General features: G+C 40.1%; 1 protein-coding gene across 1 annotated transcript in view; it reads right to left on the bottom strand.

Annotated features, from left to right (window-relative positions):
* The window catches only part of ARIH1 (ariadne RBR E3 ubiquitin protein ligase 1), a 148,283-nt gene that overhangs the window by 121,086 nt on the left and 1,279 nt on the right, over window positions 1–25,918 (bottom strand). The window contains 1 exon segment of the mRNA XM_011978612.1: window positions 3,225–3,292. Coding sequence (XP_011834002.1) covers window positions 3,225–3,292 — 68 coding nt within the window.

Here is a 25,918-nt window from a genome sequence, read left to right as displayed (position 1 = left end):
TGCAGTGAGCCGAGATCCGGCCACTGCACTCCAGCCTGGGCGACAGAGTGAGACTCCGTCTCAAAAAAAAAAAAAAAATTGAAATGACAACCAAACTACTATCAGTCTTATCACCAACAGTGAATGCAGAAGGCAATGTCTTGCATAAACATTCCAATCTAGAGTTTCCAACCTAGACAATCTAGCAATCAAGTTTGAAGGAAAATTAAGCACATTATCAGAGCCACAGTAAGTAACAGCCTAAGAAAGTGTTATGTATCTAAGAATCAGAGGCTCCAACACAGGAGAAGAGTGATGCAAAGTCCATGGTTGAGAGCTATATGTAAGAGGCTTAGAGGGAAAGTCATCCTGATCACAAGAGCAGAATGAAGGGCTCCAAGGAGTATAAATAAACCCTAACCATCTTGCCACCAGAGCACTGTTCTTTGGAAGGTTCACAGCATTTGAAATTAGACCTGTTAAAAACAAAAAGTAACAGTAATCTTAACAAACTACTTGGAAGGTCACTGATATTTATAAACCATAAAAACAAGCATTCAATAGTGTCACTTCAAAAATCAAGCTATAAGCAAAATAATAAGATTTGGCTATAATCACAAGACAAAAGTATTTTGATAACATAACTATAGCGGGCATAAAGTGGGGTTCTCCAGGATGGAAGAAAAAAAGGAAAGACATAATGTCAAAAGGAACAGACATATTAAAGCTATAAATGTTATCATTATAAGACATAACATTGATATTTGCTACCACATGCATGTACTGCTTTTTTTTTCTTTCAAATAACAGACTGGAGAAAGAGCTACGATAATTATATACATTAAACACCATTACTAGCTGGGCACAGTGGCTCACACCAACACTTTGGGAGGCCGAGGCAGGTGGATCACTTGAGATCAGAAGTTCGAGGCCAGCCTGACCAATATGGTGAAACCCCATCTCTACTAAAAATACAAAAATTAGCCAAGTATGGTGGCATGCGCCTCCCAGCTACTCAGGAGGCTGAAGCGGGAGAATGGCTTGAACCTGGGAGGCAGAGGTCACAGTGAGCCGAGATCACACCACTGCACTCTAGCCTGGGTGACAGAGCGAGACTTCGTCTCAAAAAACAACAAAAAAAAAATTATGAAAAGGTGCAAAGGATATAAAAAGGCAATTCAGAAAAATGTAAATTAAAACAACTAATATTTTCTTTACCTGATTAATAAAAATTTAAATTCTTTGTTTTTTTTTTTTGAGACGGAGTCTCACTCTTGTTGCCCAGGCTGGAGGTTGGCTCCCGGCAACCTCCGCCTCCTGGGTTCAAGCCATTCTCCTGCCTCAGCCTCCCAGGTAGCTGGGATTTACAGGCTTGTGCCACCACACCTGGCTAATTTTGTATTTTTAGTAGAGATAGGGTTTCGTCATGTTGGTCAGGCTGGTATCGAACTCCTGACCTCGGATGATCCACCGCCTCAGCCTCCCAAAGTGCGGGGATTACAAGCGTGAGCCACCATGCCAGACCAAGATTCTTAATTGTTGTCAGCAAGGGTATACAGAAAATGGTAGTTCACACACATGTAAACATAAACATAACTTTTGAAAACATTCAGCCTTCTTTACAAAAACTCTCTAAGGGAAGGGAAGACACAAATATGAAGTGAATTAGATGTCCAACAATAGGAAAACTGATAAACTGATATGGTTATCTTAGAAAATACCATACAATTTTTAAATCTATAGATTTAAAATTTCCTACTGCTGAAGGAAAAAATAGCAACTTGCAGAATAAGGTGGAATTGGAGCGGAAGTGAAAAAGCACAAATGTGCCTCATTTTTATTTTAAAACAAAACATTTTGGTTGCAGATTAAAGTCTACTGACATAAGAAAGCACCATTTTAAAAAGTCAAATCTTTCTGAGCAGTGATTTAGATCTAGTCAAGAAGTTCACATCTTCACCTCCTTAAGACTCCCCTTTTGTGATCTATTTAGTGGAGCATTAAATACCTAAATACATTTGGGAGAAGGTGCTAAATACCTCCAGTAGACTCAAAAACAGATAACTGAAAGTTTCCAAGACCAGCTGAAAAAAAATCTTAAAAAATTCAAAACATTTTAACACTATTGATTTGAAACATTCCTATCATGGTATATTATGAAGCTTCACTTCCACATTCAAGAAACTAGATCTCCTCAATATAGTATATGGAATTTATAAAAGTATTAACTAACATCAGCATTTGAGTCAGAATTTAGGCTGTGGTAAGATCCTAGGTTTTACAGCTAAGATTGCTGATTTGAAAACCCAGCGATCTTCACTGGAAGAACAAATACACATTTTTATCTGACTTCATTTGGGAAGCCTTGAGAAGCACTCTACTAACCCATTCAGGAAAACACAGCCTCTTCAGAAGCATAACAGCATAGAAAATGATGCAAATATGTGCATCATTCCACTATACCTATAGCACTCGCTTTTCAGCCAATACTAGAATGACACATGCAACCTAACACTCAACCTTATAGGCCTTCCATTTCATCTTCAAGTGTTTGCAATGTATGATTAAGTCTTAAAACTTGCCTGTAACTGATGTTTTAGGATTCAGTGTAAAAATGCTACTGCCCTTCCATCCTAACCCTGTTATTTTTTTTAAGCCAGAAATTGCTATTATAACTGCTATCATTTAGCAAGTAAATTGATACAAATACTTAAGTAAATGGTACAAATATTTAAATAGAATTTCTTAATCATCCTCATGGAAGTAAGCAAAATAACTGGAAGATTTAGATTATTTTCATCAAAATATTACAGAATCAGGAATATAAACATTAACACATTAATATACACACATAGCTCAATCTATCTTCTCTGTTTCTCCTCCCAGTTTACAAAATAGGATCCTTTATCATAGTTTCTGAAAATCAGCCAGCTCCATGAATCAAATTAATACCATTTATTTCCTCCATTTAATTATCTCTTCTATTATTCCGCATCTTAAAGACAGCGGCAAATGCCATTTACTTTGTTGCCTAAGTGCCAAGTAGGCTTCTGGTTTAAAACATAATAATAAAATTGTGCCCTTTACAAGTACGTCACATTTGTCATGTCAGAACAAGCTTTCCCATAAAGATTTATAGGATAAATGATGTGCCCTTAAATAATGAGGTACTGGTTGCCAATGTCTGTGTGTATGTGTGTTTAATGGTCCTTTAATGACTTGTCTTTGGAATGATTCTGTCCTACCTTTGCTGCTGCAGCCCGCCTGTCCTTTGCATCACTGAATTCATACTTCTGGAAGTACCCAATATGCACTGTAACAGACAGATGGACAGATCAATGGGCCACAGCGGCAAAGGCCAAAGAGACACACTTGATAAAAATTAAAATCAAGGTATATAAAGGGGTGGGGAAAACCAGAAGAAAACACATCTATCTATATTCTATAGTAAAATACCTGAACTTGGTATTTGCAACCATCTCATGCACATATCCAAATAAGTTATTCTTGATTATCACAACAGGCAAAATAAATCAGTATTTTTAATACCAGTGACAGTTACAGATACAGCAGACACTTCTGTAACCAGGCCACACAGTTTCTTCAAATAGAGATTGCTCTTTGGTATATAAACTATCACATCCATAGAAGGCTTTCTGCACCAAAATTAAAATGGTAATTATTGCAAACAGGAAGTTTCTACTGTGACACTAAGGTCCGTGTGCTTTTATGTTTGTATTTCAGCATTTTGCCATTCTATACTCCTGCCTTTATAAAAACAGTTGCTAGCACCACATCTAGGTAAGACAATTTTGGGGGCTTAAAACAATATGTAACAGTATTATTTAGGTCAATTACCAAGCTATAACAGTAAGACATTTATATACAAAACTGCGGCCGGGCGCGGTGGCTCAAGCCTGTAATCCCAGCACTTTGGGAGGCCGAGATGGGCGGATCACAAGGTCAGGAGATCGAGACCATCCTGGCTAACCTGGTGAAACCCCGTCTCTACTAAAAAAAAAAATACAAAACACTAGCCGGGCAAGGTGGCGGGCGCCTGTAGTCCCAGCTACTTGGGAGGCTGAGGCAGGAGAATGGCGTGAACCCGGGAGGCGGAGCTTGCAGTGAGCTGAGATCCGGCCGATGCACTCCAGCCTGGGCGACAGAGCGAGACCCCGTCTCAAAAAAAAAAAAAAAACAAAAGAAAAAAAACTGCACAGTGGCTCAAGCTTGTAATCCCAACACTTTGGTAGTCTGAGGTGGGAGGACTGCTTGAAGCCAGGAGTTTGAGACCAGCCTAGGCAACAGACCCCATCTCTAAAAAAAATTTTTTTTAAATTAGGTGGGGTGGTGTGTGCCTGTAGTCCCAGCTGCTCAGGAGGCTGAGGCGGAAGGACTGCTCGAGCCCAGGAGTTGAACGCTGCAGTGAGCTGTGATCACACCACTGCACTCCAGCCTGGGTGACAGAAAAACAGTGTCTCTTTAGGAAAAAAATTGTAGGATATATTTTTGTATAATATACATATTTGTATATCATAGTTTATATATCATATATAGTTACATCTCAAGAAGCTTCTAAAAGCTATTTTTAAAAAACAAACCTTAAAACAATGTCTCAAAATTCTAGCTCAAGCCAGTATAAATACTGTGCTTTGACACAGAATTTTTTAACCGACATTAACCCAAATACCCTGTCTGATCTGCCTTCACCAAGAGCTTACAATCATGAAAGAGCAATTTTAATTTAATCAAATGTTTTATTTTGCATGCATCTAAAATAAACTAGATCCATGCTACACATTTAAGGAAGTTTCAGGAAACTTTTGTTTATAGGAGATCTAACCATTTGTATATTCTTTCGTGTATAGGAGATCTAACCATCTGTATATTCTTTACTATTTTAACCCATCAAGAACATGGGCAAATAAAGAGACATAATAACCAAATGCAATCCATGATCTTTGACCTAAAGAAGAAAAACTATAAAAGACATATTGGACAGATGGGGAAAATTGAATTAGATTTTTTTTCTGTGACAACTTGAGATATACCATGAAATTAACTCTCAAAAGTAGTTCAGTGGTTTTGATTATATTCACAGAGTTGTGACATAGTTGTGTCAACCATTAATTTTAGAACATTTCATCACCCCACGAAGAAACCCTATACTCATTAGCAGTCACTCCCCATTTCTCCCACTCAGCCTCTGACAACCACTGATCTACTTTCTATCTCTATAGATTTGCCAATTCAGGACATTTTGTATAAATGATATCACACAGTATGAGAGCTATCGTGACTGGTTAATTTTGCCACTTAGGCCTACAAGCTGAGAGCCTGTCATGAACACTGCCCAGGTCTGTTTTACTGAGTAAATGGAGAGCAACTATTAACTATTCACCAAGTCAGTTAAATGAAAGTTGCTTAAAGCTTTAACTATACAATCACAATACTCACAGATGATGAAACAGAATGTATTAAAATCATATTACATACGAAGTCACAGAGCTGGTAAAAGGCAAAGCTGGAACTGAATGTGGTTCTAAATGATACCAAAGACTTAATCACCAAGTTTTTTTTTTCTCCTAATAATTCATCATTTCTCACTTGTATCTTGAATGCCTTCTCTCCTCCATTCCAGCCTTGCTAACCCATTTCTTTCACAAGTTATTCTAATGGATTACTCACTACTACTCTCCCAGTTTCCTAATCTCACCCTGTTCTCATTTATTTCCTGTAGTACCAACAGAGCGGCCTTTTAAACTCTAATCCCTTATTAATTTAAAAGTTTAAAGTTGTTTCATATAGTCCTAGTGAATTAAGTCCATCGCAATAGCACTCACTATGCTAAAGGCTTTCATAAACTGATCACACTGCCTGTCTAGCATCACCTCCTACCACTCTACTTCCCAGTAATTTCAGCAATATTCAATTCCTTATTGTTCATTCAACATACCAGAACTTCTTCCATTCCTTTTCCTCCTTGGTCTGGAATGCCACCTCTAACCCCATCTGCCTAGTAAGCTACTATTCGTTTTTCAAGATTCAGCTTCCTTCCATTCCTACCAGCAAGTCAGTCCTCCCAGAGAACAGCATTAAATACTCCTTCTCGACCTTATGCTTCTACTGTGAAACATATCATCACATTGTACTTTATTTATAGATTATTTCTTAAAGAGTTGTCCATTATCTGTATTCCCCCAGCAGTGTGGCAGCTAAAGAAATCTCAACTGACAAAAATAAATCAAGTACTCAATTTACAAATGGTTCCCAATTACACTGAAGCATTACTTTTAGGGACCCACTAACCTCAGAAATTTATAAAGTAACTATAATATATTTAGGATCTTATAAGAAATATAAAAATCAGGTTGGGGAAGGGTTCTGCATTTACGAGAAAAGCATTAAGACATCAACAATACTGTGAGGGAAGGAACCAGGTAGTTGAGGTATAAAGGTAGATGTATGGGTTTTTTAAATCTTTTGTGCTTTTTGAATTTGAGCCAAGAAAATACATGTATGCACAGTCAAACAATAAAAAAATTTGGAATCCTTTTAAAAAGTTTATAAACAGTCACTCTTAGCACACTAAGACTGTTTTAACTTTAAAAAAAAAAAAATCTGAGGTTATGGAGAAGAGCTCAGTATACAACTTATTTCTATATTTTGTTTTGTACATAGAATGAAGAAAAACCTGATTCACAAAGATAAGTTTGCAACGTAATTTCAATATTCTTTGCTTAAAATGATCTAGAATCTTTAAAAGGGTACTACAAAACATTTTATTCAGAGCTAACTAGGTAACTGTCTAGAAAGTGCTTTTATTTTTATAAATTCTGAGTTGGAGGAAATATACAGAACTCAAAACTATTAATAAAATAGTAACATCAAGATGAATTACTTGGCCAGGTGTGGTGGCTCATGCCTGTAATCCCAGTACTTTGGGAGGCCGAGATGGGCGGATCACAAGGTCAGGAGATCAAGATTATCCTGGCTAACATGGTGAAACCCCATCTCTACTAAAAATACAAAAAAAAAAATTAGCCGAGCGCGGTGGCTGACGCCTGTAGTCCCAGCTACTCGGGAGGCTGAGGCAGGAGAATGGCATAAACCCGGGAGGCGGAGCGTGCAGTGAGTCGAGATTGCGCCACTGCACTCCAGCCTGGGTGACAGAGTGAGACTCCGTCTCAAAAAAAAAAAAAAAAAAAAAAAAAAAGATGAATTACTTATTAATTTGTTACTGCAAAACCCACCAACCCTTCAGTATCTACAATGAGGGTATGAACAGATCTGCCTGGTATTTATTTAATTGAACACGGTGTACATGTGCTGCTGTAGTGTTCTACCTTATGTAACTTTGCCTCAACAGACATGCACAGGCCTCAATCCAAAATACCAGTGAAGAATAATCTTTCTAATCAACAATCCCTAAGAAGTAAACCCAGAATAAGCAGCAGCTTTATTCTGGGTTCTGACCCCCCAAAAAAAATGTTAGTCTGGATTAGGTTACTGCATTGCTAGTCTCCAGTATGTTCAATAAATCTTTAAAATTATAGAATGGCTATCATGAGAAGGATTAGAACCAGATAGGTTCAGGTAAAAAGCTACAGGAAGACAAAATCAGAGTATGAAAGAACTCTAAATCAGAGCTGTTCAAATATTAAGTGTGCTCACTTCTGGAAGTGGCTGTGAAGGTTTAGCCACAGGAGACACTTAAGAATAGTCTATAGGACAACTTACCAGGGAGGTAGTACTTGATATGTGGTTGGCTAGGATAACTGTTAGGATCTTTCCAACCTTGTTAATTTGACTCTACGTGAATCAAAAACTGTGTTTACTGTGGTATGAATCAAAGATTAGGCAAGCTTACTGTTTCCTTAAATCTTCAAATATTGCTTAATATTATACTTTCATTCCTAAGGTTGACTAGAAAACTTCTGTATATTTAAAAGTCCTATTTTCACCACTTTGGCTTTATAGCTGGGTAGAATGCAACATTATAATCAAGCCTCATACATTATCATATATCCTAAGGACCCAGCTATTATATTAATGCAATACAATTAGAGATTATTATTAAAACCAGACATTTTTAGAGCCAATGAAATGTAATTATTACATTTAAAAATTCTGTAACAAAACAGTGACTAAAATTTTGTACATACGTTCTTTTCAAAGGAACATTTCCAAATTAAATGACTAGTAATTTGAGCCTCACTCCCTAAGTTTTCCCCTTCATAAGAGGTGGTGAAGAGTAGGTTAAAAAGTAAACATATTTTCCCACATTTGAAGTTAAATGGCATTAGTAATAAGCTCACCTGAGAACTTTACTAAAGAACTATTTTCTTATTACTGAGCAATATAAACTGGCCGTTTTCCCTTTAAAACAAGCATTTGTTATCTAGTGCACCTCCATAACAGTTTCACAGTGCTATTCTTCCAGAATCTCTTGGTACTTCTTTCAGAAGAATGCTGGGTTTTGTGGACCACTAGTCTAAGTTTGTAACTTCATACATAAATCATGAACAAATTTTATGTAATATATATGTATTCTATTACTTTGGTAGAGTAGAATTATTTTTTATTAAACTGTGTGTTTTTAAATGCTAGAGTAGAAAACAGTAAATGTTTTAACAGCAATTTTGACTTGATATTTTCTTGAGGATGGTATATATGTAAGCTGTAAAGTCTTTTTTTTTTTTTTTTTGGAGACGGAGTCTCGCTCTGTCACCCAGGCTGGAGTGCAGTGGCCAGATCTTAGCTCACTGCAAGCTCCGCCTCCCGGGTTTACACCATTCTCCTGCCTCAGCCTCCCGAGTAGCTGGGACTACAGGTGCCCGCCACCTCGCCCGGCTAGTTTTTTTGTATTTTTTAGTAGAGACGGGGTTTCACTGTGTTAGCCAGGATAGTCTCGATCTCCTGACCTCGTGATCCGCCCGTCTCGGCCTCCCAAAGTGCTGGGATTACAGGCTTGAGCCACCGCGCCCGGCCAGCTGTAAAGTCTTAAATGGGGTATGTAGTAGACTTCTGACTCTATTCCACTCTTTTTATCATTTATTTGGATTCAGAGGCCACAGCAATGAAGTAACAAGTCAGAGCCCACTGACTCAGCCTGTATAAGTCTGTCTTCTGGAGCACAGCAGGATGGAAAACGATAGAAGAGTTCTGCAGAGGCAAACAGAAAATACCCAGCACACACAACAGTAACATTCACACGTTTGTGTATATTTAATGATATAAAATACTGAGTTCCAACTCCAGCTATGAAAAGCTGGTTATTTAATTCCTCTACACCTCTAATTCCTTAATCACAAAATAGTAAAAATGTCACCTATTTCACATAACAGTTTTGATAACTAAAGTTCCATAAGATAACTGGTTAAGAGCAAAGAGTAGTTATGTTAGAGAATAAGGGAAGTGTTAATTCAGTGAATTCGGTAGAAGAGAAATGTGAACCATTCACAAAGGAAAAAAATAGGGATAGTACCAAGAATTATTTTTATCAATAATAAAATCAATCAGAAAATCCATTCATATATAACTTTTCAATGTCTATCAGCTATGTTCCAGGAACTTTGTGGGTACAATGGAAATACCAAAATTAATATACTGATCAAATCACCAAGAATTTCAGAGTCTATTTAGTAAGGGAATAAATGAGATAAGAGCTTTTTATTATAAAAGTATATACAAAATTCTGAGGCTCACAGGGAAAGATTCAAAGAAGAAACAATGTTTACAGTGGGTCGTTAAGTATGAATGGGTTTATGAGGGGGGTAGAGGGAAAGCATTTGAAGCAAAGGAAAAAAACCTTACAAAAGCATACAGAAAATTTCCACAGGGAATATGATTATTATGCTATAATACAAGTAAGCATAAGGAAATGGCAGCTAAGGTAGATAGGGGTAAATTATGAAAAGCCTGATCTATCATGCTAATCTTTTCTATCTTTTTCGAGACAAGAGTCTTGCTGTCATCCAGGTTGGAGTACAGTGGCACGATCTCGGCTCACTGCAACCTCTGCCTCCCAGGTTCAAGCAATTCTCCTGCCTCAGCTTCCCGAGTAGCTAGGATTACAGGAGCCCGCCTGTAATTTTTGTACTTTTAGTAGAGACGGGGTTTCACCATGTTGGCCAGGCTGGTCTTGAACTCCTGACCTCAAGATCCACCTACCTCAGCCTCCCAAAGTGCTGGGATTACAGGTGTGAACAAATCTTTTATCCTAATCCGCACTGTTTAGTTATTGGGACTCAAAGGCTCAAAACATGTTTGGCTAAGTAGATTCCTTTTAAGTTTCCTATCCTATTGGCTGCCCACATAACCACTCCTATCCCTGCTTCCTCTCCCACCCCTGCTTGTCATGAATGATAAAGATTTGATATGCTTCCTCAGACTATAGATTTAGGCCAAATATGAACATTTTTGAGACTACAGTACAGTGGTCCCCAACTTTTTGGCACTAGGGGACTGGTTTCATGGAAGACAATTTTTCCATGAAAAGGAGGGGGAGGGGAGTGGAGACGGACAATGACAACAATGAATATTCCACCTCAGATTATCAGGCATTAGATTCTCATAAGAAGTGCCAACCTAGATCCCTCGAATGCACAATTTACAATAGGGTTTGCACTTCTACGAGAATCTAATGCTGTTGCCAATCTGACAGGAGGCAGAGCTCAGGTGGTAATGCTCGCTGGCTGCTCGCCTACTGTTGTGCAGCCCAGTTCCTAACCAGGCCACAGCCTGGGGATTGGGAACCCCTGCTATAATAAACTCAGTAAGGTGACTAACTTGTAAAAGAAGGAGACCTCTTTTTTTTTTTTTTTTTTTTTTCTGAGGAGGAGGAGACATTTCAGCATTCCCTGAAAAACATTTTTTTTTTTCTGGCTAGAGACGGGGTCTCACTATGTTGCCCAGGCTCATCTCAAACTCCTTGGTTCAATCAATCCTCCTGCCTCAGTCTCCCAAAGTGCTGGGATTACAGGCGTGAGCCACCGTACCCAGCCTCCCTGAAAAATCTGTGGTGACTATACGTATTACATTCACAAGGCTACAAAGGCCTCTTTTCCATTATTATCATCCTTTTCAGAGCTCTTTTGATTTTTCTGATTTTTTCCAAAGACAGCCTTCTAAAATAGCTTTTAACAAGACTCTACTTATCCACAAAGATCAATATTTTCCTTTCCTAAAAACCAACTGGTTGCTTTAGAGGGCAAAGCTTTCCGTAACCCACAGAGGTGCCAACATGTAACAAAAGTGAACCATACTAGCTAGGATTGACATCTTATAATAATAACATTTCAAAAGACAAACTGGTAGTGTGTGGAATTTTAAGGTAACAATAATACGCTAAGATTCTCAACTGTGGAAACCTGCCCAGGGTAGGTCCAGAAACGAAATAAGTTCACAAGTCAAAAGCACACACAAATGTTTTTATTTTGAGATGACCACCATACTTCAGTATGCAGAAGTGCTTTATGCATACCTCCCGTTTTGTCACACAAGCAATTAAGATGTGTCCTTAAGGAGTAAGACTTAGAAAACTAGTAATTTTTACTTCTTCATTTAGGATTAAGTGAAACGTATTTTTTTACTCTGAGTCAGTGATGGTGAAGAACACAGTGACTACTAGTATAGTTTGGTGCCACTGATACCTTTTCTACTAAGGTGCCAGTGGTTTCACCTTCTCATTGCCCTGCAACATCAACACAAATGCCAGAACATTTTAAAAGGCAACTAGTGTCTTTCAGTTATTACTAAATAGTTTTGTTCTTATGGACCATACTTTGAAACTACTGTATTAAACTAATTCAACTGTCTTTTTTTTTCTTTTTTTTTTTTTTTTGAGACATGGTCTCACCCTGTTTCCTAGGGCTAGAGTGCAGTAGCACAATCTCGGCTTACTACAACCTTGATTGACCTCCTGAGCTCAGCAATCCTCTTCTCCCACTTCAGCCTCCCAAGTAACTGACTACAGGCACATGCCACCAAGCCCAGCTAATTTTATTTATTTTTTGTAAAGAAAAGGTCTATGTTGCCCAGGCTGGTCTCAAACTCCTGGGCTCAAGCAATCCTCCCGCCTTACCCTCCCAAAGTGCTGGGATTGCCGGCGTGCGCCACTGTACCTGGGTGATTCAGCTGTCTTTAACATCATCACTGTGTCAGTTTACATAAAGTGCCAGGGAACTATATGCAAATAATAAAGCTTCACCTAAAAGGCTGAATATTCAGGGGCCTTAAGAAGCTTGTCCTCTTGGAATTTAAACATTTCTTCTTTGCCATCTTCTTACACTATCACTTTGGCATTATCTAGAAATCATAAAATAATTTGTTAATGCCAGAAGAAAATCTTGTCTGGATCCCTTTGGTTTACCACAAGGAAAAACTGAGAAAGCAACCATTTACCAGGCAAGGACAAACTTCAACAAATATTTACTGAGTTTCTTCTGTCAGAGACTCAGTGCACTATCTGCTATGGATACAAAGATGAAGGAGTTTTAGTTTTCACCTTCAAAACCCTCATATATAGCTAGAGGCTTGGGTATAGGGATGGCTGTATCATAACCTCTTATAGGCTATACCAAATATCTACATGAAGCACTATCCGAACATAGATAAGGAAGCACAGGAAAGGTAGAGGAGAACAACCTGAAAAGAGATGAGCCACCATGGCCAGCCTGAGCAGATTCTCAGTAGGAATATATCAGGCAGTTAAGAAGAGAAAGACAGCTGGGCACGGTGGCTCATGCCTGTAATCCCAACGCTTTGGGAGGCTGAGGTGGGAAGATTGTTTGAGTCCAGGAGGTCGAGATCAGTCTGGGCAACATGGCAAAAAACTCTGTCTCTACCAAAAACAAAACAAACAAACAAAAAATAAATGTAAAAATAACACAAAAAATTAGCCAGATGCGGTGGCAAGCAACTGTAGTCCCAGCTACTCAGGAGGCTGAGGTGGGAGGATCACTTAGGCCCAGGAGTTCAAGGCTGTAGTGAACCATGATCGTGCCACTGCACTCCAGCCTGAGCGATAGAGCAAAATCCCTGTCTCAAGAAAAAAGTGAGAGAAATAAAAGGTATCAAAAGAAAAGGGACGAGCATGAACAAAAGCATGAAAACACAAATACGTGTTACACAGTAAGGAATTACAAACAGTGCAACTGGGAGTAATAAGGGATGAGGAACAACAGCAGATGAGATTGAAAAAAATTAGCTATATTAAGATGGGGAAGACATGAATGCCACAGCAAGGAATCTAGGATAGACTTTTGACAGGAAGTCTCTTTTTAGCAGAACTATTACATTTGTGTTTGGTAACAGAATGATACACTGGAAGCCTAGAGACAAGGAGGCAAAATAAAAAGGTCCTAAACTAGGATTAGTTAGTAAAAAGGATAGTAACAACACGAAACAAATTTCAGAGGTAACTTGATCAGGGATAATTGAATGTGGAAAATGAAGGAAAAAAAATTCAAGGATGACTCAAAACCCAAGAACAGTTCTCAGATAAGCCAATCAAAGCAGGAAAAGCCTCAAAGAGAGAAGGTATTAAATTTGAGTTTCAAGTAAGTTTCAGATAAATGTCTGTACCAATGTCACAAATTCCAAGATAAATGTCCACATTAGTAGCTTTTACTTACAAATACAAGCTAAGAATCAGGTAATACTTCTCGGTTTCTAGTTTACACTTTATCCCTAAAAACACTGTACAACTGTGATTAGGAGAGAGGACATATTACCAGGTAATGAGTCAGTTAATATCTTGAGTTATAAGTATGACAGTTTCAAAGGCAATGGCAAAGTAAGCCTGGGGATAAGTGTCTAGGATGATAGTTATTCTTAGCATTGTCTAAGCAAATGTCTCAGTAACAAGAAAATGTTACCTAATACTTCATTACCTGCTCTGTTTTTTGCCAAAATGTATTGTAAGAGCACTTCTGACACTTTTAAGTGGAACAGAGCAAAAAAGGAAAGAACAATACTACAGAACAGTATTTACATACAAAAAAAAAATAACAGGAGAAAATTCCCGAATATTTGGCATTTTTCATTTAAATCTTCAAACTTTTGGCCTTAAAACCAAAATTGTCAGGCTGGACACAGTGGTTCATGCCTGTAATCTCAGCACTTTGGGAGGCTGAGGAGGGTGGATCACCTGAAGTCAGGAGTTCGAGACCAGTCTGGCCAACACGGTGAAACCCTGTCTCTACCAAAAAATACAAAAATTAGCCAGGTGTGGTGATGCATGCCTGTAATCTCAGCTACTTGGGAGGCTGAGGCACGAGAATCACTTGAACCCAGGAGGCAGAGGTTACAGTGAGCCAAGATCATGCCACTGCACTCCAGCCTGGGCGACAGACTCTGTCTCAAAAAAAAAAAGTGATTTTTAAAAATGAAAACAAACAAACAAACAAAAATAGGGCTCTGGAAAGCTGATTTGTCAGAGCAGATGTTAGAGCAGTAAGAATTTTTTAAGCCACCTTCTGAGATAGCATACTGTCCATCAACTAATTGGGCATCAACTATACCCCAAGCTGCATCAAATGAGACACTACAGCAGTCTCCTTCATCCTCAGGGAACATGTCCCAAGACCCTCAGTGGAAACTTGGAAGTGCAGATAATACCGAACTTATACATGCTATGTTTTTTCAATCTGATAACAGTTAAGTGACCAGCCGAGGCCAGTAGAAGCAGGTAGGTAGTCTATATACTGCTATATACTGGATAAAGGGATGATTCATGTCCTGGGTGGGATGGTGAGCGATTTAATCACACTACTCAGAATGGTGTACAATTTAAAACTTACAAATTGTTTCTTTCTGAAATTTTCTATTTAATATTTTCAGACTGCTACACACCTCAGGTAACTGAAACCTTGAAAATTGAAACTGCAGATAAGGGGAAACCAGATGACCACCTATCACTAGGTGAATGACAATTTAGGAAAAAAAAATTAAAAATTTAGAGAGAAACTTAAATTATAAGTGATTATAGAAATCTACTGACTCTATAAAAGTTGCTCGACAGCTTTTTAAAAAAATATACATGAGGCGGGGGCCAGACACGGTGGCTCACACCTGTAATCCCAGCACTTTCGGAGGCCAAGGAGGGTGGATCACAATGTAAGGAGATCCAGACCATCCTGGCTAACACAGTGAAATCCCGTCTCTACTAAAAATACAAAACAATTAGCAGGGCCTGGTGGCGGGTGCCTGCAGTCCCAGCTACTCGGGAGGCTGAGGCAGGAGAATGGTGTGAACCCAGGAGGCGGAGCTTGCAGGGAGCTGAGAACGCACCACCACTGCACTCCAGCCTGGGCAACTGAGCAAGACTCGGTCTCAAAACAAACAAACAACAACAACAAAAAAAACAAAAACATGAGGCTTTTTAAAACACAGAAAATAATGCAAGGATCACCACTACTACCATCTCCGTGGGCCCCAAAGGATCCAGTCACTCCAGGTTTAGAAGCAGCCTGATTACTATCTTGCCCAGTAATGTCAGCCTAAATAAATTCTCATTGTTCTATTTATCCCATCATTTAATGAAAACAATTAAGCTATTTATACAGTTATATAGTAATATAGTGTCAAGATCAAAGGATGAGTCGTGTATATAGTCAATAATTTAGCAAAGTTATGGCCTATGATACTATGCCTATTATAAGAAAGACAGTGATTACCTAAAAGGAATGACTGAGGAAAGGAGAGGTGATTAACCTTAGGAAAAAAAATTTTTCCTTCAGGATTCCAAAATGATAGTTATATAAAAAACAAAACCATTCAGGGTGCTACCAGTACTAAGAACAATGAGTGAAAGCTAATATGGAAGTAGATTTTATTTCCATTAAAAAAATCAATAGGCAAACACTGGATTGAGATGCATCACAAAATCGCTCACTGTTATTTACTTGTAGTTAAGCACAGACGGCAGTGTTTTAGAAAGATTTCTTACAAAAACAGGAGCTCTCAACCCTGGCTGTGCATTAAAACAATCCAGGAAAGATTCTTGTTTAATGGCAATGCCTGGCCCAAACCCCCCAGAGACCCACCTACTTGGTATGCGGTAGGGCCTGGGTGCCTGCATTTTTAAAAATCCCGAGGTAAGAAAATCTGAGTAAGATCACTAGATCACATCAATGTCATTATCCTCATTGTGATACTGTGCAAGATGTTTTGCAAGACACTGTTTTTATAAGATGTTACTATTGCAGAAAAATCGGTAAAGAATATGTGGGATTCAATGCAATACCACTTTAGTCCCACCAAGAATGGTCATAATCAAAAAATTAAAAAATAATAGATGTTGTCATGGATGTGGTGAAAATGGAACACTTCTACACTGCTGGTGGGAATGTAAACTAGTACAATCACTATGGAAAACAGTGTGGAGATGCCTTAAAGAACTAAAAGTAGAACTACTATTTAATTCAGCAATCACACTACTGGGTATCTACCCAGAGGAAAAGTCATTATACGAAAAAGATACTTGCACATGCCGTTTAGAGCAGTACAATTCGCAATTTCAAAAATGGGGAACCAGCCCAAATGCCCATCAATCAACAAGTGGATAAAGAAACTGGTGTGTGTGTGTGTGTGTGTGTGTGAGATGGAATACTACTCAGCCATAAAAGGGAATAGGCTAATGGCATTTGCAGCAACCTGGATGGGATTGGAGACTACTATTCTAAGAGAAGTAAATCAAGAACAGAAAACCAAACATTGTATGTTCTCACTCCTAAGTGGGAGCTAAGCTATCAGGATGCAAAGGCATAAGATTGATATAATGAACTCTGGGGACTCGGGGGGAAAAGGTGAGAAGCGGGTGAGAAATAAAACACTACAAACTGGGTTCAGTGTATACTGCTCAGATGATGGGTACACCAAAATCTCACAAATCACCACTAAAGAATTTACTCATATAATCAAATACCACACCTCTTCCCAAATAACCTAGGGAAATAAAATTTTTTTTGGAAAAAATAGGTGGGATTTTTGCATTATTTCTTGCAACTGCATGTGAATCTACAATTTTTTTTTTTTTTTTTGTGATGGAGTTTTGCTCTTGATGTCCAGGCTGGAGTGCAATGGCACAATCTCAGCTCACTGCAACCTCTGCCTCCTGGGTTCAAGTGATTGAACCTCCCGACTAGCTGGGATTACAGGCACCCACCACCACGCCCAGCTAATTTTTGTATTTTTTTTTTAGTAGAGACAGGGTTTCACCATGTTGGCCAGGCTGGTCTCGAACTCCTGACTTCAGGTGACCCGCCTGCCTCGGCCTCCCAAAGTGTTAAGATTACAGGCGTAAGCCACCGTGCCCGGCCGCGAATCTACAATTTTCTATTTAAAAAAGAGTAATGAAAAAAATCCCCAGGTGATTCCATTATGTAGCTAGAGTTTAAAAAAAAAAAAAAAAAAATTCAGTAAACTGGAGACTCTCAAATTCCTACCAATTCTGAGACTACAAGCTATTTTAAACTTAAGCCACTGAAAGGTTATTAGGAATGTTTATCATTTACAGATATGCTTTGCAAAGACAAATGTAAATAGTTTATGGTTAACCCAAAATAAAAAATCCAACACACTATGTTCTCGCAATACTATATAAAAAGATTGGATAGAAAGGCATTATACAATAGCTGTAATTTACCTCTTAACAGAGAGAGAGAGAAACAAACAGCCGGCCTCTAAGATGGCCCCCAAAGACCCCTGCCTCCTGGTCTTCACATCTTTGTATAATCCCCTCCACTTGCATATGGGCTGGATTTAATTATTCACTTATAGTAAATAAAATATTGCAAAGTGATGCGACGTTACTTCTGAGATTTAGTTATAAAAAGACTGTGGCTTCCATTATATGGGCCTTCTCTCTCAGATCCCTCACTCTGGAGGAAACAAACTACTGTGTTGTCAGCCACTTTATGCAGAGGCCCACATGGCAAGGAACTAGTATCTCTGGGCAACAACCAGCCAGTGAAAATCTGGCCTGGTCACAGCCAAATGAGTGAGCTTGGAAGGGGAAGCTTTCCCAGTCAAGCCTTGAGAACTGCTACCTAGGTCAGATACGGTGGCTCATGCCTGTAATCCTAGTATTTCAGGAGGCTAAGGCAGGCAGATCCCTTGAACTAAGGTGTTCAAGAGCAGCCTCAGTGACATAGCAAAACAAAAAAATACCAGTCTCTACCAAAAAAAACCCACACACACAAAAAAGTAAGCTGGGACGTGGTGGTGCACACCTGTAGTCCCAGTTACTCAGGAGGCTGAGGGTTGCAATGAGCTGAGATTATGCCATTGCACTCCAGCCTGGGCACCAGAGCAAGCCTCTATCCTCAAAAAAAAAAAAAAAAGAGAGAGAGAGAGAGAGAGAGAACTGCTACCCAGCTGTCAACTTGGCTGCAGCCTTGTAAGAGACCATAAGCCAGAGGCCCCCAGGTAGGCTGCATCCAGAATTGTAACTCACAGAAACTATGATATAATAGATCCTTGTTGTTTTAAGCCGTTAAGTTTTGGGGTAACATAAGGCAAAAGATAACTAATCTATATAGTTACCACAGGTCAACCCCAAAAGAAAGGAATCTAATCTGATGACTTCTGCTTACCTTTCATCATAGTCTTTAATCTCCCAGGTTCTACATTATTATTCAGCATTTTAAAACTCCATTCTACTTTAGCTGACTTCATTACTCAAAAATTCTCCTCATTCTCACCTCATTCAATTCCTTAGACTGACTTCCTCTTTTTTATCCACCCAAATCCTAGCCATCTTTGACAACACCTACAGGTGTCTCTTCCATGAATACCTATTACTATCCACTTACTTAAATTACTTACTAACCTAACAGCTTGGTTTTAACTCTAAGAGACTGTCAACTCCTTAAGAATAAGTCTTCTCATATTCCTTTAAACAGGACTTTATATCTATCCAGGACTTTATATCTCTTCTAGCATACTAATAAATTAGAAAACTCAATGTTCTACATTAAAAAAAAATCTAGGAGTGGAAGGGAAATCAAGAACTCCAATCGGCTGGGCGCAGTGGCTCAAGCCTGTAATCCCAGCACTTTGGGAGGCCGGGACAGGTGGATCATGAGGTCAGGAGATCCAGACCATCCTGGCTAACCCGGTGAAACCCTGTCTCTACTAAAAAATACAAAAAACTAGCCGGGCAAGGTGGCGGGCGCCTGTAGTCCCAGCTGCTCGGGAGGCTGAGGCAGGAGAATGGTGTAAACCCGGGAGGTGGAGTTTGCAGTGAGCTGAAATCCAGCCACGGCACTCCAGCCTGGGCGACAGAGCAAGACTCCGTCTTAAAAAAAAAAAAAAAAAAAAAAAGAACTCCAATCTAGAATGTCAGATGTCACTAGTTTGGTTTGTATATTTGCAAATACTGGCCGGGCACAGTGGCTCATGCCTGTAATCCCAGCACTTTGGGAGGCCCAGGCGGGTGGATCACCTGAGGTCCGGAGTTCAAGACCAGCCTGGCCAACATGGTGAAACCCCGTCTTTACTAAACATACAAAATTAGCCAGGCATAGTGGTGGGTGCCTGTAATCCCAGCTACTTGGGAGGCTGAGGCAGGAGAACCGCTTGAACCTAGGAGGCGGAAGGTGCAGTGAGCTGAAATGGCACCACTGCACTCCAGCCTGGGTGAGAGAGAGACTGTCTCCAAATAAAAAAAAAAAAAGGAAAGGAAAGGAAAGGGAAAATACTGAATAAACACCACCTTAGCTGAAGGACAGCAACTACGATGACAAACACCTTCCAACCTTATCGATTAGCCTAGTGTTGCCGAGGTTCTGGAAATTTTCTCATTACTGTTTTTTGTTTTTGTTTTTGTTTTGAAGCAGAGTCTCCCTCCATCACCCAGGCTGGAGTGCAGTGGCGTGATCTCAGCTCACTGCAGCCTCCACTTCCCAGGTTCAAGCAATTCTCCTGTCTCAGTCTCCCAAGCAGCTGGGATTACAGGCACGCACCACCACACCCAGCTAGGTTATCACCATATTGGCCAGGCTGGTCTCAACCTCCTAACCTCAAGTGATCTGCGTGGCTCAGCCTCCCAAAGGGCTGGGATTATAGGCATGAGCCACCGTGCCTGGCCCCCTATTATTAGTTTCTTAAACAATTTACCTTGCCTCATTAACCCACCTCTGTAGTAATCTATCACTACACATAACACACAGAGAAACACTACTGTTAAATTTCAACTACATCAGCAGTTCTCAAACTTTAGCTTGCATCACCATCACCTAGAAGACTTGTTAAAACAGCCAGATCCCATCCCCAGAGTTTGATTCATAGGACTACTGCCATAGCAATTCAACAAGTCAGTGTAATTTAAACTTACAGTTCAAGGAGATAAAGCTGGGAAAATATAGTCCAAGAGGAATAAATCTAAACCGTACCAAACACTTCAGTAACTTCAAAACACGTGTGCCTGCACACACCATGCACAGGCTTGTACATCCTCTTCCTCTTCTCCCAATTTATGAATTTAACTATGATATGCACACCTGAATTCAATTTCTTGGAAAAAATGAACATCTCCAATTAACTGAGGTTTTTAAAATGTTAAACAAACAAAACCCTTAATGTAAAAAAGGACCAATCCAGTAATTCAACTCCCTCATTTTCAGTCCCAGATTAAAAACAAAACAACGCCGGGCAGCGTGGCTCACTGTGATCCCAGCACTTTGGGAGGTCGAGGCGGGCAGATCACCCGAGGTCGGGAGTTTGAGACCAGCCTGACCAACATGGAGAAACCCCATCTCTACTAAAAATACAAAATTAGCTGGGCGTGGTGACATATGCCTGTAATCCTAGCTACTCAGGAGGCTGAGGCAGGAGAATCGCTTCAACCTGGGAGGCAGAGGTGAGCTGAGATCACGCCATTGCACTCCAGCCTGGGCAACAAGACAGAAACTCCATCTTAAAAAAAAAAAGTTTGGCTGGGCACCATGGCTCACGCCTGTAATCCCAACACTTTGGGAGGCCAAGGTGGGTGGATCATTTGAGGTCAGGAGTTCGACACCAGCCTGGCCAACATGGTGAAACCTTGTCTAAAATACAAAAATTAGCTTGGTGTGGTGGTGAGTGCCTGTAATCCCAGTTACTTGAGAGGCTGAAGCAGGAGAATCACTTGAACCCTGGAAGTGGAGGTTGCAGTGAGCCGAGATTGGGCCACTGCACTCCAGTCTGGGTGACACAGCAAGACTCAAAAAAAAAAAAAAAAAAAAAAAAAAATTGAAGGTTCTGAGATACTAACTAGACAAAGAAAAAACCAGGGCTATAACTGACTCCCCAACCAGTAAATAATATGCTAGAATGGTACACTGTCTTCCTTAGTTTAGGCTTGCAATCTCAACTTTGAGGTTCTTTAATTAAATCTCTTAAATAGGTGAAATAAATCTTTCAAACCAACAGCCAACAGAAAATTTCTTCAGTAAGACTTAAATATTTTAATGAGTTATTTGGCTGGGCACGGTGGCTCACACCTGTAATCCCAGCACTTTGGGAGGCCAAGGCAGGCAGATCATGAGGTCAAGAGATTGAGACCATCTGGCCAACATGGTGAAACCCAGTCTCTACTAAAAATACAAAAATTAGCTGGGCGTAGTGGCATGTGCCTGTAGTCCCAGTTTCCCGGGAGGCTGAGACAGGAGAATCGCTTGAACCCGGGAGGCAGAAGTTGCACTGAGCCAATGTCGCACCACCACGGCTCTCTAGCCTGGCAACAGAGCAAAACTCTGTCTCAAAAAAAAAAAAAAGTTATTTAGCATAATAGATCTTATAAAAGCAAGATACCTATCCACTGTTTTTTATACCTCCTCTCTGACCACTCACATTCAACAGTCCCAGGTCCATATTCCTCTCGGCACACACTCTAAATATGGTACAGGTTGACTATCACAAGTTTCTCAGATTTGGAATATTTAATTATACTTACAATCAGCATCCCTAATCTGACAATCCGAAATCCGAAATGCTGCAATGAGAATTTCCTTTGAACATCACATCAGTGCTCAAAAAGTTTTGGATTTCCAGGCCTACCACTTAGAGAGGCTGAGGTTCGAGGAGCGCTTGAGGCCAGGAGTTTGAGACTGGCCTGGGCAACAAAACAAGACCCTGTGTCTCTACAAAAAAGAAAAAAAATTAGCCAGGTGTGGTGCCACACACCTATAGTCCTAGCTACTCAGGAGCCTGAGGCAGGAGAAACCACTTTAGCTCAGGAGTTGGAGGTTGCAGTGAGCTATGATCTTGCCATTGCACTTCAGCCTAGGCAACAAAACAAAGTGATTTCAGAGCATTTCGGATATTTTGATTAGGTATACCCAATCTGTGCTCCTAAGAGCTGCTGCTCTTCTCACTCACTCTGCCTGAGTCAAAATCGTGACAGTGGATTAACTATCACTAGAAGTCTAAAATACAGAGACGCTCACGTTCCACCCCAGACTTCGTTTATGAGTAGGAATCTCTGGAAGTGGAGTCCAAGGACCTCCATATTTCCTATCCCTATATGCTCCTTAGGCAAGAAGCATATCCTCTGCTTAACATAGTGCCTGGCATACTTAGAAAGCACAATCAACATCTGCTGGACACTGTTGTGGAAATACAAAATGGCAAGTTTAAATACTCCCAACTGCAGAATTGAACAGGGTTCATTTAATAATTTACCTAGCTACTTATGCAGTTACATTAGAAAACCACTTTTTAGGCTGGGCACGGTGGCTCATGACTGTAATCTCAGCACTTTGGGAGGCCGAGTTGTGTGGATAACCTGGAGTCAGGAGTTCAAGATCGGCCTGGGCAACGTGGTGAAACCCCCTCTCTACTAAAAAATACAAAAATTAGCTGGGTGTGGTGGTGCACACCTGTAATCCCAGCTACTTGGGAGGCTGAGGCAGGAGGATTGCTTGAACTCAGGAGGCAGAGGTTGTAGTGAGCCAAGATCACGCCACTGCACTCCAGCCTGGGCAGCAAAGTGAAACTCTGTCTCAAAAAAAAAAAAAAAAACCCTGGCCAGGCATGGTGGCTCACACCTGTAATCCCAGCACTTAGGGAGGCCAAGAAGGACAGATCACTTGAGGCCAGGAGTTCGGGACCAGCATGACCAACATGGCGAAACCTCGTAACACAAAAATCAGCTGGGCCTGGCGGCAGGTGCCTGTAATCCCAGATACCAGGGTGGGAGGCGGCTGGGGCGGGGAAGACTGAGGCAAGGGTAATCTCTTGAACCTGAGAAGTGGAGGTTGCAGTAAGCTGAGATCAGGCCACTGCACTCCAGCCTGGGTGACAGAGCAAGACTGTCTCCAAACAAAACAAAACAAAACAAAAAACTCAGATTTTTTTTTTTTCCTTAAAAGCTGAAAAGGCAAGCTAGGTAGCCACAAAGGATTTAAATAAAAGACCAAATTAAATATATTTGGTCTTTTATTTAAATGTTAACCGGGAAAGTATAGAAAGCCAGAAAACCAAGAGTTTTCTGAAAGAAAAATAAAGTTGACTTATTTGAAGACCAAACCTAACCTGTAGATATCCACAAATAACAGTATTTATGCTGTTGCCCAGAACTCCTCTCCCAGAAAAAGTAATCAAATTCCCAAGGAAACACTAAATTAATTTGGTGATCTTTTTACATTTCAAACTTTTTCACCTGCCAATGTATCTTACCTGATTCATACTGAAAATTAGAATTGGAAACAGGGAATTTAAATTTTTAAGAATTAACAGTAAGCTCTCTAATGCAAACTAAGTAAAATTCAGTGTTTATCAAACCAACATTAAAAACCTAGATAACTGCTATTTCCAACCTCTGTTAATAGAAAGAAGTCTTACAAACCAGTAAGAGATAAATATCCCAAAGAGGGGCAATGGGCAAGAGAGGGTAAAATGAGCAAAAAGCGAGGGGCAATTTAAAAAAGAAATACCAAGCCCAATAAACGAAAGTTCAATTTCACCAGGTTTTTTTTGCCCATCAAACACTGGTTGGGAAAACTAGCATAACTTTTCCGAAAGCAATGTGGTAGTATGTATCAAACACATTGAAAATGAGCAAATTCTTTTGACTCAGCAATTCACTTTATCCCAAGAAAGTAAGAACACTGAAAGACTGACCTATAATAATATTTTAAACGATGTTTATAAAAGCCAGAAACTAGAAAATAAAAAGGAAGGCAAATCACAGACTGATTAAATAAATCAGTTTGGATCGATAATCATGTAAGTTCTCGAAAAACTTACTTGACAGAAGGTTGTTCAGAGGATTTTTGTAATAATGTTTTTCCACTGAAAACACAGAACATACAGTACGGTTCCACTGTTATTAATGTGGAACCATATTAGTAGCTATCCAAAGGTCTAGAACAATAACTACAGTTGATATTTTGGTGTAGGTCTCTGGGTGGCAGGCTTGTTTTGTCTTTTTATTTTTTCTTACCTAATCAGATTTGTCTTACACGTGCATCTTCTACAGGCCCGGCGCGGTGGCTGACGCCTGTAATTCAGCACTTTGCGAGGACGAGGCGGGCGGATCACGAGGTCAGGAGTTCGAGACCAGCCTGGCCAGCATGGTGAAACCCGTCTCTACTAAAAATACAAAAAATTAGCTGAGCATGGTGGCGCACGCCTGTAGTACCAGCTACCGGGGAAGCTGAGGCAGGAGAACTGCATGAATCCGGCAGGCGGAGGTTGCAGTGAGCTGAGACTGCACCATTGAACTCCAGCCTGGGAGACACAGCGAGACTCTGTTTCAAACAAAAAAAAAATTATCTTCTACAATCCTCAACTTCCTTCTTAAGACTGCGTTCTCTATATTAAAAATTTAAGACTTCCACTATTTAGTAATGGCACTAGGTATCAGACATTTTTCTATTATGCAAAACGCTGTATTCAAACAGTGCCTGAATAGATGATTCAATTTTTAAAACTGTTACTTATAATACTATAAAAATCTGTTAATAATAGAAAGTCAACGAGTTGACAGTGACATACTTCTAATTTGTCAATGAATATTTAGCCAACCAATTTATGTTAAAAAAGAAATGATGACTGACAAGCAAGAGGCAATAGTAAGTAACTTGCTGCTCATATATGTTTCCTTCCAGGTTTTCTAAAAGTTGCACTAAATCAAGCTTCATTTTTATTCTTCGGCCATATCCCTGATTCCTCAGGACAAGTGAGGTTTTTTCCCCCAAACAAATGAAGATTTTTGATTTTCTAAAGCTCAAAAATGCAAAATCTGACGCATATGGTTCACTGAGATGTGGTTATCAACTTACACCAAGCCTAACTTACCACAAAACAGAAAATATCAGAGAAAGGAGTTCACAAGCAGAAAGTCTCTTCTTTCTAACTCACAATAGAGTCTTGTCCAATATTAGACAACACTGCGTTTTGTTGCCGTTTTAGCTACAAGGATGGGTATGCAATATGCAGTAACTATTCCAACAGCTTCAAGCAAGTCATATGCTACGACTAGAGAAAGTAGCAGTTAGGTCCCAAACAGCAAAAATGTAAAAAAGATGTAAGCAGAAGCCTCACCATCTGAAAAGGCCCATCAGCACCTCTTCCGAGAAATAGTTCCCTTCCCCCACCCTTTAAGTAGGCACTTGAGACTGCCAAGATCCATTTCTTTATTAACTGGTGCCCACTTGGGGCAACTGTACACCAAGCTGCTCTAAGGCCTACTCTAATCCCTTCCAAAAGTGCTCAAATGAGGCTAAGGCCGGGGTAACCCTCGTCGGGGCCCAGTTCTTCCTGACTCCTCTTCCCCACCCCACCTCCTCCGCCCCGCCCCAGTAGGCGCTCGCCCAGCCAGAGAAAGGACACCGGGGCCAGGGACTGGCAGAAATTGCCCGCAAGAGAAGGCTTAGGCGGCCGAAGGCCTCCGCCATAGCAGGACTTGGGAAGCACCGCCCCCAGAGTACCTCCCCACACCCGGCTAATC

This window comes from Mandrillus leucophaeus, unplaced genomic scaffold (assembly GCF_000951045.1).
Source record: "Mandrillus leucophaeus isolate KB7577 unplaced genomic scaffold, Mleu.le_1.0 Scaffold197, whole genome shotgun sequence".
Lineage (NCBI taxonomy): Eukaryota > Metazoa > Chordata > Mammalia > Primates > Cercopithecidae > Mandrillus > Mandrillus leucophaeus.
The sequence above is the reverse complement of the archived record's forward strand: the minus strand, read 5'-3'. Positions and strand labels throughout refer to the sequence as shown.